Source organism: Accipiter gentilis, chromosome W (genome assembly GCF_929443795.1).
Source record: "Accipiter gentilis chromosome W, bAccGen1.1, whole genome shotgun sequence".
In the NCBI taxonomy this organism is placed as follows: Eukaryota; Metazoa; Chordata; class Aves; order Accipitriformes; family Accipitridae; genus Astur; species Astur gentilis.
The window spans coordinates 29,605,289-29,624,299 of record NC_064918.1 but is presented as its reverse complement, the minus strand read 5'-3'; the positions used below and the strand labels follow the sequence as shown (position 1 = coordinate 29,624,299).

The 19,011-nt window shown below is 49.0% G+C and overlaps 4 protein-coding genes across 14 annotated transcripts in view; 2 read left to right on the top strand and 2 right to left on the bottom strand.

Annotated features, from left to right (window-relative positions):
* The window catches only part of LOC126035469 (uncharacterized), a 340,981-nt gene extending 327,866 nt beyond the window's left edge, over positions 1-13,115 (top strand). Inside the window, exon 2 of the mRNA XM_049794095.1 lies at positions 11,214-13,115. Coding sequence (XP_049650052.1) covers positions 11,495-12,631 — 1,137 coding nt within the window. The 5' untranslated portion in view covers positions 11,214-11,494 and the 3' untranslated portion in view covers positions 12,632-13,115. The remainder of the gene's footprint in view (positions 1-11,213) is intronic.
* Positions 1-19,011, bottom strand: part of LOC126035453 (sorting nexin-2-like) — a 110,642-nt gene that overhangs the window by 9,053 nt on the left and 82,578 nt on the right. The gene's annotated exons all lie outside the window — the stretch shown is intronic.
* LOC126035464 (uncharacterized) overlaps positions 1-19,011 on the bottom strand; it is a 440,127-nt gene that overhangs the window by 396,648 nt on the left and 24,468 nt on the right. The window lies entirely within an intron of this gene.
* LOC126035493 (uncharacterized) overlaps positions 5,690-19,011 on the top strand; it is a 145,252-nt gene continuing 131,930 nt past the window's right edge. Inside the window, exon 1 of the mRNA XM_049794138.1 lies at positions 5,690-7,301. Coding sequence (XP_049650095.1) covers positions 6,048-6,896 — 849 coding nt within the window. The 5' untranslated portion in view covers positions 5,690-6,047 and the 3' untranslated portion in view covers positions 6,897-7,301. The remainder of the gene's footprint in view (positions 7,302-19,011) is intronic.

Genomic DNA, 19,011 nt, shown 5'->3' with positions numbered 1-19,011 from the left:
TAATATTTGTACAATTCCAGGGGGGTGTTTTTTTCACATTGGGTTCTGTTGAGAACCTTTGTCGAGACCGCCAGGGATCGCACTCCTTCTTGTCATCTTTTCTCTCCTCATGGGCTTGAGACCATAAACAATTAGCAGGTGGTCCGGACAATCCACTCAATTGGAGAAACTAGACCAGGGACTCGGACTTGCAGAGGCCATAGTAAATGATAAATTAAAACCTGATTTTCTCATAGATACCTGTCCTAGTTTTGGCTGGGATAGAGTTAATTGTCTTCCTAGTAGCTGGTATAGTGCTATGTTTTGAGTTCAGTATGAGAAGAATGTTGATAACACTGATGTTTTCAGTTGTTGCTAAGTAGTGTTTAGTAAAGTCAAGGATTTTTCAGCTTCTCATGCCCAGCCAGTAAGAAGGATGGAGGGGCACAAGAAGTTAGGAGTGAACACAGCCAGAGCAGCTGACCCAAACTGGCCAAAGGGGTATTCCATACCATGTGATGTCATGCTCAGTATATAAACTGGGGGGAGTGGGGCTGGGAGGGATCGCTGCTCGGGGACTAACTGGGCGTCAATTGGCGGGTGGTGAGCAATTGCATCATGCATCACTTGTATATTCCAATCCTTTTATTATTATTATTATCATTATTATTATTTTCTTCCTTCCTGTCCTATTAAACTATTCTTATCTCAACCCAGGAGTTTTACTTCTTTTTTTCCCGATTCTTTCCCCCATCCTACTGGGTGGGGGGGAGTGAGCGAGCAGCTGCATGGTGCTTAGTTGCTGGCTGGGGTTAAACCATGACAATACCAGAGCACAATTATCCATGATTAAAGTAGAATCATGTCCTGGAGCCATCCTTCTGAAACATTAGAAAATATTAGTAAACAGGGTAAATGGAGTAGTTGTTCCTTACTGAATTGTTAAGGTAAAACCGAAACCTCCCTTTTGTGCCCCCTCCCCCAAAATACTAAATGCTATTAGGAAACCTAAATTTATTGTGCATGGATATTCTATGAGGCAAAAGCTGGATACAGGGCAACACTAAACATGCTTTTGAAAGAACTGATGAAGAAACAATATCAGGAGGTTACCTTTTCAGGACAAAATGGATAGAAGGTAGGAAATAAGTCCCCTGGTCCACTTGGTAAATTGATTACGTTGGACCTCTTCCTCGAACATCCGAGGGGTGGCGTTATGTCCTTCCTGGAGCTGAAATAATAGGGAAAGCTTTCCTTGTAGGAAAGCTGATGGTCTTAACACTGTGGCAGGACTTAATGGATAGTTTGCTGACACTCCCATGCCTTCTGCTGTGCAGTCTGACAACAGCTCTCATTTCAAAATTAAAATTGTACAAGAATGGCGTGAACGTAATGGAGTTGCCTGGGTGTTCCACCTGCCCTACTGTTGCATTAAAGGGTAAAGAAGTTTGGCAGAAAATAAATCCCCTTGCATTCCAGCTTATCCTCAGATGTCAAAGGGGCTGGGGGCGGCTACATTTAAATTCTGAGTGATGTCCAATTCAACGCTATAAGTCTGGTCGCATTCAAAATGCTGAACTATCACAATGACGGATGCACTTAATAGTGTACTGCACTCTTGGCTTAGCCGCATTCAATACACGAGAATTACTAGACTTAGGGAGTTTGGATGCGTTAACGAACTATCACAGCTAGATTAATGAATAGTACAGTTTATTAAAGCAACAGGAGTACAGGTTCTTTTGGATTGCCGGTGATAAATACAGTGTCTGCAAAGCACGTGCAAATAATAATACAGTCGACTACAAGCACACTAAGTTATGGAAAAACTCTATAGAGATTTCTAAGTTTCCCGGGGAAGCACTCGACATAACCGAGGGTTCGAATCTTACCCAATAGGTGTCCCTATGGCAGGGGAGAGAGGTTCAGCCCGTCGACTGATCCCAGAAGTCAGCAATGTCCTCCTGACTTGTCTATGATGGTATCTTCCCTACCATTCCTCCTCTCTTAAGCCCTTTTATATTTTCTTATTTTTAGGTGGAGCTTGAGCGACTCTAGTCATATATACCTTTACTTTGATTGGTGTAAAACCTCCTTGCTTTATTTTTAAAGGTATATGCTAGAGAAAATCCAGAATGCATGATCAGTGAGGGGTGGTCGCACCTTGGAGGTGGGTAGCTTTTGGGATGGAGGTGTGTTTTGGTATTATAATGAGATTATAATGAGCAAAGTTCACCCAGAGACCATCATTTATAGCAGGTCACTACTCCAGAACTGGGCACTGATGATATACATCAGAAGTAAGGCAATAGCATTGACAGAACCCACTTGTTTCACCTCCTTGCTTCAGTGGATTCAATGCAGGGACCTTCCATTCTTGTTCCAGTAGTTCCAGTTTCCCACCCCTGCAGTGATATCACAGAGCCTGGCCGCGGTGTCTCCACTCCGCTCCACCCTCCGTGTTGTTTCTCAGAGTCAGCATACCAAGCTCCCCTGGTGTTGCTAACATCTAAGGTTGCAGGTTATGTTGCTTAGGGAATTATTATGGAACATATTTCTTGCATATCCACCGCATTCCACCCTGGAGGTTTACCTTCCCTTAAGGGGGGGGACATATCAATAAGTCACCTCCAGCAATCATTCCACACCGACAGACCCCAAAGTAATAGCATGGTCGAGACATGGAATGGTCTACTAAAATGAACTTTGGAGCAAAATTTATATACAGGAAAACTGGGTAAAGCCTGATCCGAAGCTGTCTGATGCTTAAATAACCGACAGGCGCCCACCAGATGCCTGGTGGAACGAGCTCATTTTTCTGCTCTCCAACCAACAAAACCTGTAAACCCCCCACTGTCAGCCTGTCGCTTTACTCAGGGTGACACTATTCTTTTTAAGTACATTTCAATGGTTAAAACATCTGTCACTTTACTCACTCCCTGAGGAAAGGGCATATGGAAAACCATGTCTGAATGGGGACTCCCTCTAACTATCACTGAGGCTTGGATAATTTCCAAGGCCAGATAATTTCTGTCCTGGTTTCAGCTGGGATAGAGATGATTGTCTTCCCAGTAGCTGGTACGGTGCTATGTTTTGAGTTCAGTATGCAAAGAATGTTGATAACACTGATATTTTCAGTTGTTGCTAAAGAATGTTTAGTCTAAAGTCAAAGATTTTTTAGCTTCTCATCCCCTGCAAGTGAGAAAGCTGGAGGGGCACAAGAAGCTGGCAGAGGACACAGCCAGGGCAGCTGAACTGAAGTGGCCAACAGGGTATTCCATACCATGTGACATCCCATTTAGTATAGGAACTGGGGGGAGTGGGGGGGAATTGCCGCTCGGGGACTAGTTGGGTGTCGGTCAGTGGGTGGTGAGTAATTGCACTGCGCATAATTTTTACATTCCAATCCTTTCATTATTGCTGTTGTCATTTTATTAGTGTTATCATTATCATTATCAGTTTCTTCTTTTCTGTTCTATTAAACTGTTCTTATCTCAACCCACGGGTTTTGCTTCTTTTCCCGATTTTCTCCCCCATCCCACTGGGTGGGGGGGAGTGAGTGAGCGGCTGTGTGGTGCTTAGTTGCTGGCTGGGGTTAAACCACAACAAGCTGGGATTGCTTGCCAGGGAAGGTGGCATTGAGAAGGCAATTGGAAAAGGGACACAAGCCCTCAGCCTCTGGAGGCGACTCCTGACAAGCATGAAGGAAAGGTACACCTTCAAGGAAGATGTTATATGTCAGTCAAGCAAGTAGACCACCATGGAGAGAGTTATCCAATATCCGAGGGAAATAGCTGTGGTAGAGATGATTTATTATGACCCGGACAAGGCACAATTACCCAAAGATCCAATTGCTACCATGACGGTGCACCGGTGGCAATATCACACTAACCAAGACTCCCTGATTCCCATCCACAAGTTGATTCATCAACTGGAGACCCAAGGAGCGATCACTAAAACTCGCTCACCCTTTAATAGTCCCATATGGCTGGTGCAAAAGTCTAATAGAGAGTGGAGACTAACAGTAGACTATCGTGGCCTGAATGAAGTTACGCCACCGCTGAGTACTGCCGTTCCAGATATTCTAGAAATTCAATACAAACTAGAGTCAAAGGCAGCCAACTGGTTGTGGCAGTACATCCACACACCCCCACCCCACCCCCCGCCCCCTAATCCTCCCAGCAGGAAACAAAATTTCTCCAGGAAGGGAGAAGGGGAAGGAAACCCTGGAGGCTGCAGGTTGAAATTTGAACGGGCAAATGGAGATGCGCCACGTACACCGAGGTGACCCTCCTAGCCAATAGAATGAAATGACCACAGGTCACATTCGACAGTGGGATAAACAGAGTCCCACTGGAGGACATGTTGGCAGTCCTTCTCAGAGCAGTGGGTCTGCAGTCGGGGACTCCCCCTCGGGGCGGGGCACCACCCGAGGTAACTCCTCGAGGGAGAGAGCCCTCTGCTTTTAGGTGGGTGATACGTACATTTTGAGCCATCACTTTAAATCTTGGGGATTCTTAAGTTGGCCGTGTAGTATTAATTCTTTTTACATCATTGAGCCTGCGGGTTTGTAAAATGTTACCGGACTTCTAACTAACTTTTGCTGAAGAATAAATCTGAGTTTTAACACCTGTTGGATTTGGTTAGTGGTGCATCCGTAACAGTGGTATGCCACAATTAACATTGCTAATGCATTTTTCTCAATCCCTCTGGCAGCAGAGTGTCGTCCACAATTTGCCTTTACTTGGAGGGGTATCCAGTACACTTGGAATCGACTGCCCCAGGGGTGGAAACACAGCCCCACCATTTGCCATGGACTAATCCAGACTGCACTGGAAAAAGGTGAAGCTCCAGAACACCTGCAATACATTGATGGCATCATCATATGGGGCAACGAGGCAGAAGAAGTCTTTGAGAAAGGGAAGAAAATAATCCAAATCCTTTTGAAGGCTGGTTTTGCCATAAAAGAAAGTAAGGCCAAGGGACCTGCACAGGAGATCCAGTTTTTAGGAATAAAATGACAAGATGGACGTCGTCAGATCCCTATGGATGCGATCAACAAAATAGCAGTTATGTCCTCACCGACTAATAAAAAGGACACACAGGCTTTCTTAGGTGTCGTGGGTTTTTGGAGCATGCGTATTCCAAATTACAGTTTGATTGTAAGCCCTCTCTATCAAGTGACCTGGAAGAAGAATGATTTTAAATGGGGCCCTGAGCAACAACAAGCCTTTGAACAAATTAAGCGGGAGATTGTTCATGCAGTAGCACTTGGACCAGTCCGGGCAAGACAAGATGTTAAAATTGTGATCTGTACTGCAGCCGGGGAGAATGGCCCTACCTGGAGCCTCTGGCAGAAAGCACCTGGGGAGACCCGAGGCCGACCCCTGGGGTTTTGGAGTTGGGGATATGTAGGGTTCGGCACCTGGAAGATCTCGCGATGTTACGGAAAGACGGAGGGTTAGTCGCAGCCCTATGACGCATCCGTAACCCCGCCTACCCTTGTTAATATAAAAGGAATCAATTGCGCAATAAAAGGCGGAAGTTGGCGCTCACACTGTGTGTGTTATCTGCCTCTTTCCCTGGTCCGGGCCGACCAGTGATCTATTTGCGGCACCTTGATATGTAGCGAATGCTACATAGTGGTGACCCCAACGTAATCGGTCGCACAGGCGACGATGGAACTTGCGCAGGTGATTAAGATATTGAAGGTGTTAGCTGATGAGGTGGGTGCCCGCGGAACGATTAGGAAGGGCCCCATGGGCGAATGCATCCAATGGATGTTGCGCCGGGGAGGCATTGGTTCTCCTAGAGAAGTTTTAAACCCCCCAAAATGGGGAGAGATTCGGAAGCTTTTGCTCCAATCTGCTCTCAGGGGTAAGCGCAGAGTTGCAGAATGATTACAAACTTGGGGAAAAGTGGAGAGGGTGGTTACGGAAGGACAGAAAGCTGGGGCATGCTGGTTGGCGGCGCGAGCTGCTTTGTTTGCGGATGAGGCGCCGCCTCAGGAATAACGGGAGATAGTGCCCCCAGGGATAGTAAGTCAGACTCAGACGGAGTGGGCGGTCATGGAGCGGGGCTCACGGACTGATCTCTCTCTGATTAAGGGCGGGGACTCGGAAGGTACGGCGGAGACGAAGGTTTTTCCTATTGAAACTGCATCAGCGGGGCCAGATATGCCCCCCCCTCGGAAGTTTCCTTGGGAAGAATTACGGCGGGTGGTTCGGAAGGACTTAGAGGAATGCCTCTTTGACTGGGTTCCAGGCAGGGATGTTAAAGGACATTTATACCGTAAGTTGAGAGAGTGGGAGGAACGGCCACCCGCGGAGGAAACAATTAGGAGGCTGCGGGGCTTGGAGACGGTGGCAGAGGAGGAAACACCCCCCTGTGAGGGAAATCAGGCGCCCTTGCTGGGAGAGCGGACTGAGCCTCCTGGGACTGAGCCGCCTGTGCCTGCTGGGGCTTTGCAAGCGGAGCCTGTACCTGTTCGGCCTTTGCCTGAGCCTAAGCCTGCTGCGCCATCTACTGCGCCTTTGCCAGAATGGGTTAAACCCTCGTCTGGGTCCTTCCGGAAGTGGCGCGAGGTGCCAGTACAGGACAATTCCGATAGTTCTGACGAGGAGAAGGGGGATGGTGCAATATGGAGGCCATCGAAACCTGTGCCACAGATTCGGACAGAGGAGGGACCGAACGCTTTGCAGACAGTACAGTGTCTGTTGCGGAGGCTTGAGGGGGCCATACAGAATGCGGAGCGTATGGTGCTGCTAATGCCCCCCACACAGGGAGCCGGGGATGGCCAGGAAGGGGGCACCCAAAAGGGCACAGACTGGCGACTGGTAGCCAAAGAATGTTGCCTTTCAGGGGGTCAGTTTCAGCCGGTCATTCTCCCTATTCGGGCAGCGGCGCGGGGAGGGTAGGAGTGGACACCTTTTGATGTAAAGACCATTTGGAAACTCGCGAGTACTGTGCAGGCGCATGGAGTGAATTCCGCGCAGGCGCTCACTTTGTTCGAATGTCTGCTTTCAACGCCTGTTGCGCCCTTTGATGTGATGCAGCTGATGAGAGGGGTACTGCCCCCATCATTGCTGCTGTTGTTTAAGGAGGAATGGCGAGCTCAGTGCCTTAAGATCGTGATCGATGCTCAGGCTCCTGGTCACCACCTAGCGGGAGTGACCATAGAACAACTCATGGGGGAGGGGCAGTTTGCGACACCTCAGGCGCAGGCACAGGGCATGCGCGGACGTGACTTTGCGGCAGTTGCGGCTACCGCCTTGGCTGCATTTAAGCGTGTCGCGGCTATGGACAGAGCAGATCCCCCTTGGGTAAAGATCCGCCAGGGGCTTGCCGAGAGGTTTACTGCCTTTTTAGATCGGCTTCAGCTTGCTGTACAGGCTGCAAACCTTCTGGAGACGGCTAAGGAAGCGATTGTGGTTGAGTGTGCTAAGGCTCAAGCCATCCCGCAGACCGCAACGCTTCTCTCTCATTTGCCAGCAGGCTCATTGCTAGGCGAAATGATACGTCACGTACTGGAAAGAGAGCAACAACAGGAAGCGCGTCCGATAGCGGTGGCTTTGGAACAAGTTTTGCAAGCGGGTACAGGCACTTGTCACCGAAGTGGGGGTAGGGGCCATATAGCGAGGAATTGCGCAACCAGACCCGGAGGGTCGACTCAGGAGGTGGGGGCGGGCAACCTCCGTTGTTGGAGATGTGGTAGGCCTGGACACAGAGCTCGAGACTGCCGTGTACCCGGGGCCCAGCGGGGGGCTCCGTGGTATGCAAAACAACGAGAACCGATGTCGGGAAACGGGATGGGGGGAGGGATGGGGTCCAGGCCCTCCCCTTTAAATTTTGTACAGGACCCAGCGACAACAACTCAGGATCAAACGATACTCCCGTGGAACTGACCGCTGAGAAGGAGGGACAGGATCAGGGCAATGTAACAACAGTTCCAGCAGTTCCTCCTGTTGCCCAAATAGCATTGACCATGGCAGATCATGAGCATTTTGCCTTCCCTATCCCGGAAAGGAACCATCAACTTCTCATGCAATGGTATCAGTGGAAAATGCTCCCCCAAGGCATGAAAAATTCGCCAACTCTCTGTCAGATCGCTGTAGGTAAGGCCTTGCATTCTCTGTGAAAAGACTACCTGGAGGCTACCATCATACATTACATGGACGACATTTTACTGTCCCATCAGGATGAGTCTGTGTTGCAATGCCTCTATGATCAGACAGTCCAACAACTAAGTGAATATGGGCTACACATATCCCCTAACAAAACACAAATGGGACCTTCTGTTAGTTATCTAGGCACTCAGTTAACCCCACACACAGTCACCGCTCAAAGTTTTATGGTCCCTGAACAAGTATATACTTTACATGATGCCTAAAAGTTAGTAGGCAAACTATTGTGGCTGAGAAACTTCATTCCCATTGCGGAAGATGAAATGAACCTCTTGTACCAACTACTCCAGGGGGGGGGGAACCCTTGCAGACGCCAGGTGTATTGCAACCAGTACAACGTGAGTTGCTAGAAAACAGCCCAACGGGCCCAGCAGTGGGGCCTGCAGAGGTTTCGACCCACACAGCCAATTGATGCGCGGCTCTTTGTGGCCAGTCAGAACTGCCACGGTGTATTGATACAGACTGCAGAAGGCCCGGAGTGGCCCTTTGCGTGGTTACATCAGGGTAAGGTATACACAGCTATCATTAGTTGGCCGCTGTTGGTAGCCGCCATGATCATGCGTTGCCGAGGGTCTTGTCAACATTTTACTGGCAGAGACCCAAACCACATTGTTTTGCCCTGCTCCCTAACGCAATGGAATTTGGTTTGTCCGCAGGTGTCTGCTTTACAGGGTGCATTAGCAGAGTTTACGGGGACAATAGCGGGACATGAGGTCCATCCTTGTGGGGAGATCTTGCATGCCTTACCCATTCTTCCAGCACAGCAGGTGGCGAAACACCCTAATAATGAGTGCACAATTTTTACTGACGCGTCCTCCAAGACCAGCAAAGCCGTTTGTGTTTGGAAAGAAGATGGGGCATGGCACCAGGTAGTCTATACTGAACCAAGTCGCTCAGTACAGTTTTTGGAGGCCAAGGCAGTGACCGTGGCATTGTTATGTTGGCCGACAGAGCCCTTAAATGTGGTCATGGATTCACTGTATGTATATAAGCTTTTGGTTGCGGGGGAATGGGCACTAGCTTATTCTACGGAGATAGCCGGTATGCTGCTGAACGCCTTACAGTTATGTAGTGCAGCCGTTTTCCCTATTCATGTTACCAGTCACTCTGGTCTCCCTGGACCATTAGCTGAAGGGAACAGCCGTGCTGACCAGGCGGCACAAGTGTTGTTGGCTGTTGTTGATGATGATACCATTACGCCAGCAAGGGCACGTGCGATAATGTTACACCGCCTTTTGCATTGCGGTCCACGAGGCTTGGTGACACTAACGGGTATTTCTCGTGCTGAAGCCAAAGAAATTGTCGCAGCTTGCCCTCATGGTGCCCAAGGACCCCTTTGGGAAGCTGGGGTCAACCCTCGTGGTTTGCGACCAAATCAGATCTGGCAAACAGATATTACAGAATATGCTCCTTTTAAGCCACAGCAGAATTTACATGTTACAGTAGACACTTACAGTAGATATATTCTTGCTACAGTGCATACTAAACAGAATAGTTTGGCAGTTATACAACACTGGCGTGCTTGCATAGCTCAACTAGGTATTCCACAACAGATTAAGACAGACAATAGTGCAGTTTATACTGGGGAAAAGGTGAAACGGTTTTGTGCAACCTGGGGTATTAACCTTACACATGGCATCCCTTATAATAGCACCGGCCAGGCCATTGTAGAACGAGCACATCGAACCTTAAAGACCTTGCTCGATCGGCTTAGGGAGGGGGGGCAGGAGGAGCCCTCCTGGTTACAGGATAACACACCTGTTCTCCGTATACAGCATCTTCTGTTAACTGCATTAACCTCATTAAATCAGACAGTTCGAGGGGACCTAGAGCAGATGGCGGCGCAGCGACATTTTACGAGCATGGAAGAGAAAGGTCCCTACGCATTGGTCCGTGTGCGTGACTTTCAGACACGCCAATGGGAAGGGCCGTTTGAGCTGCGTTGTCTCGGGCGAGGGTATGCCTGTGTACAGATGCGTGAAGGGCTACTGAAATGGGTCCCTAGTCGTATGGTTCGTCCTGCCCTAACCTCGTAGTGTTTGAGTGTTTTTCTTTACAGATCACTGTCATCCTATCCTGGCTTGTGACGCCTTGGGTATCCGCTACAAATTTCTGGCAGTGGATGCAGGGCCAGTTGGGGAGCCCGATGTGTGTCCGGACGACATCCCTCTCAGAGTCCATCAATGTGTGCCTTTATGGGATCCAGCTGTCAGGGACGGAGCTGCAGAGTTGCTTACAGCCAGGAATCTGGATGTCCCAGACAATAAGCCTTGGCTTTTGTCCTGGTTTCAGCTGGGATAGAGCTAACTGTCTTCCTAGTAGCTGGTACAGTGCTATGTTTTGAGTTCAGCATGCGAAGAATGTTGATGACACTGATGTTTTCAGCTGGTGCTCAGTATTGTTTAGACTATAGTCAAGGATTTTTCAGCTTCTCATGGCCAGCCAGGGCACAAGAAGTTGGCACAGGACACAACCAAGGCACCTGACCCAAACTGGCCAACGGTGTATTCCATACCATGTGACGTCCCATCTAGTTTAGGAACTGGGAAAGTGGGGGGGGGCAGGGAATCGCTGCTCGGGGACTGGCGGGGTGTCGGTCGGCGGGTGGTGAGCTATTGCTCTGTGCATCATTTGTACATTCCAATCCTTTCATTACTACTGTTGTCATTTTATTAGTGTTATCATTATCATTATAGTTTCTTCTTTTCTGCTCTATTAAACCGTTCTTATCTCAACCCAGAAGTTTTTACCTTTTTTCCCGATTTCCTCCCCCATCCCACTGGATGGGGGAAGTGAGTGAGCGGCTGCGTGGTACTTAGTTGCTGGCTGGAGTTAAACCACGACACTTTCCATTTTGGCGCCCAACATGGGGCTCAAGGGGTTGAGATAACGACAAACCTGACCAGAGCTTGTTAAAACAAATTTGTTCCAAGCGTTCATTATGTTGATTTATGAGTTCTTAGAGTTGTTGCTCTGGCTTTTAAAGCTCTGTTATGTATCACCTCGCTTGCTGTATATAGTTCCTCTTCTACTGCTTATCATCCATGGGAGGTGGATTTTTGCTTTGATGTGTGGTATAACACTGGTTTATGGTATGATAAAGTCATCGGCTGTGGGATTAATCCGGTATTTGCACTTAGCATTGTCACCTTTATACAGCAGAAGCCACCTGTGGGAAATTATTAATAATTATACCATTTACCTTTCCTCCATGGAAAACCAGTCTATGGGTGGGGTATCTTTCTTCCCCTCTCCTTTCTCCTTTAGTCGAGTTACAATGGTGTTTGAGAATTTTTGGAAAATTTGAATACTCCTGGGGTGTTGGGACTAGCATGGTCCTAGCCCTACTGCTAGGAATTAGCATACTTCTGAATGTGGTTCAGCTCTCGTTTAAGGTTAAACAGCTATTTAAGAAGATCACCCAGAGATGTGCCCCAAGGCTAGATAATTATGAGTGGCAGGGTGTGTGGGGTAGTATGGGCAAGTACCTAGAAAAGTGGGCACCTCCAATGTTTTGGAAATTCACCCCTGAACAAGTGCGGGATCCAGAAGAACTAGTAAAATATTTGGAAAAGGTATGCTGTCACCCCGGCAGCTCCAGAGAGATACAAATCACTGCAACATGCTGGGGCCTGGCCCATGCCTATCGAGCCCTGTTCGACACTACTCAGTACCCTCAAAGGGAAGAGAAAGTCTCTAGACCTAAAAACGAAACGATGACCACCGCGGCCACCCAAACCTCAACAATGGGCGCTGCGGCCCCTCCAGGCCTAGCAAGGAGCACTGCTGCTACCCAAACCTCGGCGACAGACACTGCGGTTATCCAGAACCTGGCGAGAGATACTGCAACTGAACTAGAGGACCAACCTGGACCAGTATCGGTTGCCCCCGTACAGAAAAGGAAATATACAAAAAAATCAGTTCGCTTAGCAAAGGATAATGGTGAACCAGGGTCATCACGGGAACCGGAGGAAGAGGCAGAACCAGAGGTAATAACCCGGTCCCTATCCTTGAGTGAGCTGCGGGATTTGCGAAAAGAGTTTGGCCGCCGTGTAGGTGAGCATATTATCACCTGGCTCCTCCGATGCTGGGACAATGGGGCTAATAGCTTGGAATTAGAAGGTAGGGAAGCCAAGCAGCTGGGATCACTTGCCAGGGAAGGTGGCATTGACAAGGCACTTGGAAGAGGGACACAAGCCATCAGCCTCTGGAGGCGACTCCTGTCAAGTGTGAAGGAAAGGTACCCCTTTAAGGAAGATGTTATATGTCAATCAAGCAAGTGGACCACCATGGAAAAAGGTATTCAATATCTGAGGGAATTAGCCGTGCTAGAGGCGATTCATCATGACCCGGACAACCAACAGTTACCCAAAGACCCAGACGAAGTCCAATGCACACGACCCACGTGGCGGAAATTTGTACGGAGCGCACCATCGTCCTATGCCAACGCATTGGCAGTAGTATCCTGAAATGTTGAAGAGGCACCAACAGTGGAGGAAGTGGCTCGCCAGCTGCGTCAATACGAAGAGAATCTCTCCTCCTCCCTACAAGCCTGCATTTCAGCTGTGGAGAAGCTGTCCGAGGATTTCCAGCAATTCAAAAAGGATATGTCCTATTCCCCACCTGTAAGGACCAATGTCTCAGCTATTAGGAGTGAGCGGTCTTCTGCCCAAGAGAGAGAATATAGAAGGTACACACCGTGAGGTGCCCTGTGGTTTTACCTATGTGATCAGGGAGAGGACATGAGGAAATGGGACGGAAAACCTACCTCGGTCCTAAATGCACGGGTACGTGAACTGCGAGGAAAAACCCCCACAAAAGGGGATTCTACCAGGAAAAATGCTGCTCCAGTTTCCAAACAGAGTAGAAGGGCTGACTTTATTTCCGATCCTCTTGAAGGGACTTCTGAGCCAATTCTACGAGAAGTGAATACTGAATACTCTAACCAGAATTAGAGGGTGTATTGGTTTTGTTTGGCAAGGTTTTGGTAGCGGGGGGGGGGGGGTTACAGGGGTGGCTTCTGTAAGAAACTGCTGGAAGCTTCCCCTGTGTTCGAGAGAGAGCGAGCCCATATTAGCCGGCTCTGAGACGGACCCGCCGCCGGCCAAGGCCGAGCCAATCAGTGATAGTGGTAACGCCTCTGTGATAACATTTTTAAGAAGGAAAAAAAAGTTGGGACGGAGAGAAACTGCCGCCGGAGTGAGGAGTGAGAACATGTAAGAGAAACAAGCCTGCGGACACCAAGGTCAGTGAAGAAGGAGGGGGAGGAGATGCTCCAGGCGCGAAGATTCCCCTGCAGCCCGTGGTGAAGACCCTGGTGAGGCAGGCTGTCCCCCTGCAGTCCAGGGAGGTCCACGGTGGAGCAGATATCCACCTGTAGCCCGTGGAGGACCCCACACCGGAGCAGGTGGGTTCCCGAAGGAGGCTGTGACCCCGTGGGAACCCCGCGCTGGAGCAGGCTCCTGGCAGGACCTGCGGATCTGTGGAGAGAGGAGCCCACGGAGCAGGTTTTCTGGCAGGACTTGTGACCCCGTGGGGGACCTGCGCTGGAGCAGTGTGCTCCTGAAGGACTGCACACCGTGGAATGGACCCATGCTGGAGCAGTTCGTGAAGAACTGCAGCCCGTGGGAATGGCCCACGTTGGAGGAGTTCGTGGAGGACTGTCTCCCGTGGGTGGGACCCCACGCTGGAGCAGGGGAAGAGTGTGATCAGCCCTCGTCCTGAGGAGGTGAAGTGGCAGAAAATAATGTGTGATGACCATAAACCCCATCCCTGTCCCCCTGTGCCGCTGGGGGGGCTTGGTGGTGAAATCCGGGAGGGTAGTTGTGCCCGGGAAGAACGGAGGGGTGGTGGGAAGGTGTTCTGAGATTTCATTTTACTTCTCATTACCTTGCTCTGGTTGATTTGTAATAAATTGAGTATGTTTTGCAAATTGAGTCTGTTTTGCCCGTGACGGTAATAGTGAATGATCTCTCCTGTCCTTATCTCGACCCGCGAGCCTTTTGTTATATTTTCTCTCCCCTATCCAGCTGAGGATGGGGGAGTGATAGAACGGCTTTGGTGGGCACCTGGTGTTCAGCCAGGGTTAACCCATCACAGAGGGACCCTGCCTCCAGCAAGGTGGACGAAAGGGATAACCGGGTCTATTGGGCTGTGTGGATTCGATGGCCTGGCACGTCAGACCCACAGGAGTATAAGGCTCTAGTAGACACTGGTGCACAGTGCACTCTAATGCCATCAAGTTATAACGGGACAGAATCCAACTGTATTTCTGGTGTGACAGGGGGATCTCAAGAGTTAACTGTATTGGAAGCTGAAGTAAGCCTAACTGGAAATGAATGGCAAAAACACCCCATTGTGACTTGTCCAGAGGCTCCGTGTATCCTTCGCATAGACTATCTCAGGCGGGGGTATTTTAAGGACCCGAAGGGGTATCGATGGGCTTTCGGTATAGCTGCCTTGGAGACGGAGGGCACTGAACAGCTGTCTACCCTGCCTGGTCTCTCTCAAGACCCTTTGATTGTGGGGTTGCTGAAGGTTGAAGACCAACAAGTGCCAATTGCTACCACGACGGTGCACCGGCGGCAATATCGCACCAACCGAGACTCTCTGATTCCCATCCACAAGTTGATTCGCCAACTGGAGAGCCAAGGAGTGATCAGCAAAACTCGCTCACCCTTTAATAGTCCCATATGGCCTGTGCGGAAGTCTAATGGGGAATGGAGATTAACCGTTGACTATCGCGGCCTGAATGAAGTTACCCCACCGCTGAGTGCCGCCGTTCCAGATATGCTAGAACTTCAATACGAATTAGAGTCAAAGGCAGCCAAGTGGTATGCCACCATTGACATTGCTAATGCATTTTTCTCAATCCCTCTGGCAGCAGAGTGTCGTCCACAATTTGCCTTTACTTGGAGGGGTGTCCAGTACACTTGGAATCGATTGCCCCAGGGGTGGAAACACAGCCCCACCATTTGCCATGGACTAATCCAGACTGCACTGGAAAAAGGTGAAGCTCCAGAACACCTGCAATACATTGATGACATCATTGTATGGGGCAACACAGCAGAAGAAGTCTTTGAGAAAGGGAAGAAAATAATCCAAATCCTTCTGAAAGCCGGTTTTGCCATAAAGGAAAGTAAGGTCAAGGGACCTGCGCAGGACATCCAGTTTTTGGGAATAAAATGGCAAGATGGACGTCGTCAGATCCCAATGGACGTGATTAACAAAATAGCAGCTATGTCTCCCCCAACTAATAAAAAGGACACACAGGCCTTCTTAGGTGTCGTGGGGTTTTGGAGAATGCGTATTCCAAATTACAGTTTGATTGTAAGCCCTCTCTATCAAGTGACCAGGAAGAAGAATGATTTTAAATGGGGCCCTGAACAACAACAAGCCTTCGAACAAATTAAACGGGAGATTGTTCATGCCGTAGCTCTTGGACCAGTCCGGACAGGACAAGATGTTAAAAATGTGCTCTACGCTGCAGCTGGGGTGAATGGCCCTACCTGGAGCCTCTGGCAGAAAGCACCTGGGGAAACCCGAGGCCGACCCCTGGGGTTTTTGAGTCGAGGATATCGAGGATCTGAGGATCGCTATACTCCAACTGAAAAAGAGATACTGGCAGCGTATGAAGGAGTTCGAGCCGCCTCAGAAGTGGTTGGTACTGAGACACAGCTCCTCTTAGCACCCCGACTGCCAGTGCTGGGCTGGATGTTCAAAGGGAGGGTCTCCTCTACACATCACGCGACTGACGCCACGTGGAGTAAGTGGATCGCACTTATCACACAACAGGCTCGCATAGGAAACCCCAGTCGCCCAGGAATTTTAGAAGATCACGGACTGCCCAAAAGGCAAAAATTTTGGAAAGTCACCAGAGGAGGAGCTGGCACGTGCTGAAGAAGCCCCGCTGTATAATAAACTGCCAGAAAATGAGAGGCAATATGCCTTGTTCACTGATGGGTCCTGTCGCATTGTGGGAAAGCATCGAAGGTGGAAGGCTGCTGTATGGAGTCCTACACGACAAGTCGCAGAAACTGCTGAAGGAGAAGGTGAATCGAGTCAGTTTGCAGAGGTGAAAGCCATCCAGCTAGCATTAGACATTGCTGAAAGAGAAAAGTGGCCAGTGCTCTATCTCTATACTGACTCATGGATCTTGGCAAATGCCCTGTGGGGGTGGCTACAGCAATGGAAGCAGAGCAACTGGCAGCCCAGAGGTAAACCCATTTGGGCTGCCACACTGTGGCAAGAGATTGCGTCCCGGATAGAGAATCTGGTTGTAAAAGTACGTCATGTAGATGCTCACGTACCCAAGGGTCGTGCCACTGAAGAACATCGAAACAACGAACAGGTTGATCAGGCTGCCAAGATTGAAGTGGCTCAGGTGGACCTGGACTGGCAACATAAGGGTGAGCTATTTATGGCTCGGTGGGCCCATGATACTTCAGGCCATCAGGGAAGAGATGCAACATATAGATGGGCTCAAGATCAAGGGGTGGAATTGACCATGGACGCTATCGCGCAGGTTATCCATGAATGTGAAACATGTGCTGCAATTAAGCAAGCCAAGCGGTTAAAGCCCCTGTGGTATGGAGGGCGATGGCTGAAATATAAACTTGGGGAAGCCTGGCAGATTGACTATATCACACTCCCACAAACTCGCCAAGGCAAGCGCTATGTGCTGACAATGGTGGAAGCAACCACCGGGTGGCTGGAAACATATTCTGTACCCCATGCCACCGCCTGGAACACTATCCTGGGCCTTGAGAAGCAGGTCTTGTGGCAACATGGCACCCCAGAAAGAATTGAGTCAGACAACGGGACTCATTTCCAAAACAACCTCATAGACACCTGGGCCAAAGAGCATGGCATTGAGTGGGTGTATCATATTCCCTATCATGCACCAGCCTCTGGGAAAATTGAGCGATACAATGGACTGTTAAAGACTACATTGAAAGCAATGGGGGGTGGAACTTTCAAACATTGGGATACACATTTAGCAAAAGCCACCTGGTTAGTCAACACCAGAGGATCTGCCAATTGGGGTGGCCCTGCCCAGTCGGAATTTTTACATACTGTACAAGGGGATAAAGTCCCTGTAGTGCACATGGAAATTATGTTAGGGAAAACAGTCTGGGTTACTCCTGCCTCAGGCAATGGTAAACCCATTCGTGGGATTGCTTTTGCTCAAGGGCCTGGGTGCACTTGGTGGGTGATGCGAAAAGATGGGGAAGTCCGATGTGTGCCTCAAGGGGATTTGATTTTAGGTGAAAATAGCCAAAATTTAACTGTATGATATTAGTTGCTATATAACCCTGCTACTGTATGTTATCATTATTATAATTGTCATATGCTATATCCATAGTACGATAGCAAGAAAGAACTGTGATAAAACTGAGCAAAACGCAATAGTGATGGAACCAGAACTGACTCCAGCATGCAACAATCCAACGGTGCACACCATCCTCCTGCTGCCTCCAATGTCACCTGCTCATCACACCCCACTGAAGCCCAATTCTGCTCTACCGACTGAGAGGACTTTGCACCATTCCTCCTGCCCAGACAGACTGGTATGACAGATGGAGCCCAGAGTCGGAAACTAATTGAACTCAACAAATGTTTTATGAACATAACTCATGAACTGAAGGAATAATATCTCTCTGTGTGTATACATATATATATCATTGTTCATATGTCTCAAAGGACTGGAAAGGTGGTGATGATTAATCAGGATGTAACTAAAGGTATGGGAACTGAGCATGACGTCAATGGTATAGAATAAGGGGTGGATACTGTCCTGGTTTCAGCTGGGATAGAGCTAACTGTCTTCCTAGTAGCTGGTACAGTGCTATGTTTTGAGTTCAGCATGCGAAGAATGTTGATGACACTCATGTTTTCAGCTGGTGCTCAGTATTGTTTAGACTATAGTCAAGGATTTTTCAGCTTCTCATGGCCAGCCAGGGCACAAGAAGTTGGCACAGTACACAACCAAGGCACCTGACCCAAACTGGCCAATGGTGTATTCCATACCATGTGACGTCCCATCTAGTTTAGGAACTGGGAAGTGGGGGGGGGGGGCAGGGAATCGCTGCTCGGGGACTGGCGGGGTGTCGGTCGGCGGGTGGTGAGCTATTGCCCTGTGCATCATTTCTACATTCCAATCCTTTCATTACTACTCTTGTCATTTTATTAGTGTTATCATTATCATTATAGTTTCTTCTTTTCTGCTCTATTAAACCATTCTTATCTCAACCCAGGAGTTTTTACCTTTTTTCCCGATTTCCTCCCCCATCCCACTGGATGGGGGAAGTGAGTGAGCGGCTGTGTGGTACTTAGTTGCTGGCTGGAGTTAAACCACAACACTTTCCATTTACGATCTGTGTGGATTACGTTTGCGTGTGTTTGAGATGTAGTGTTTGGGTTTAGATATGGAAATGTGCTTGTGTTTATGGTATTTGACACAGTTGGTTCTTTGGGTGAAGCTGTTCATAACAGTGGAAACTAGTTGGTCATAGGGAGGGGGAGATGTAGGGTTTGGTGCCCAGAAGATCTCGCGATGTTACGGAAAGACAGAGGGTTAGTTGCAGCCCTATGACGCATCCGTAACCCCGCCTACCCTTGTTAATATAAAAGGAATCAAATGTGCAATAAAAGGTGGAAGTTGGCGCTCACACTGTGTGTGTTATCTACCTCTTTCCCTGGTATGGGCTGACCAGTGATCTAATTGCGGCACCTTGATATGTAGCGAACGCTACAGGGATACAAAGGATCCGAGGCTCGCTATACTCCAACTGAAAAAGAGATATTGGCAGCATATGAAGGAGTTCGAGCTGCCTCAGAAATAGTTGGT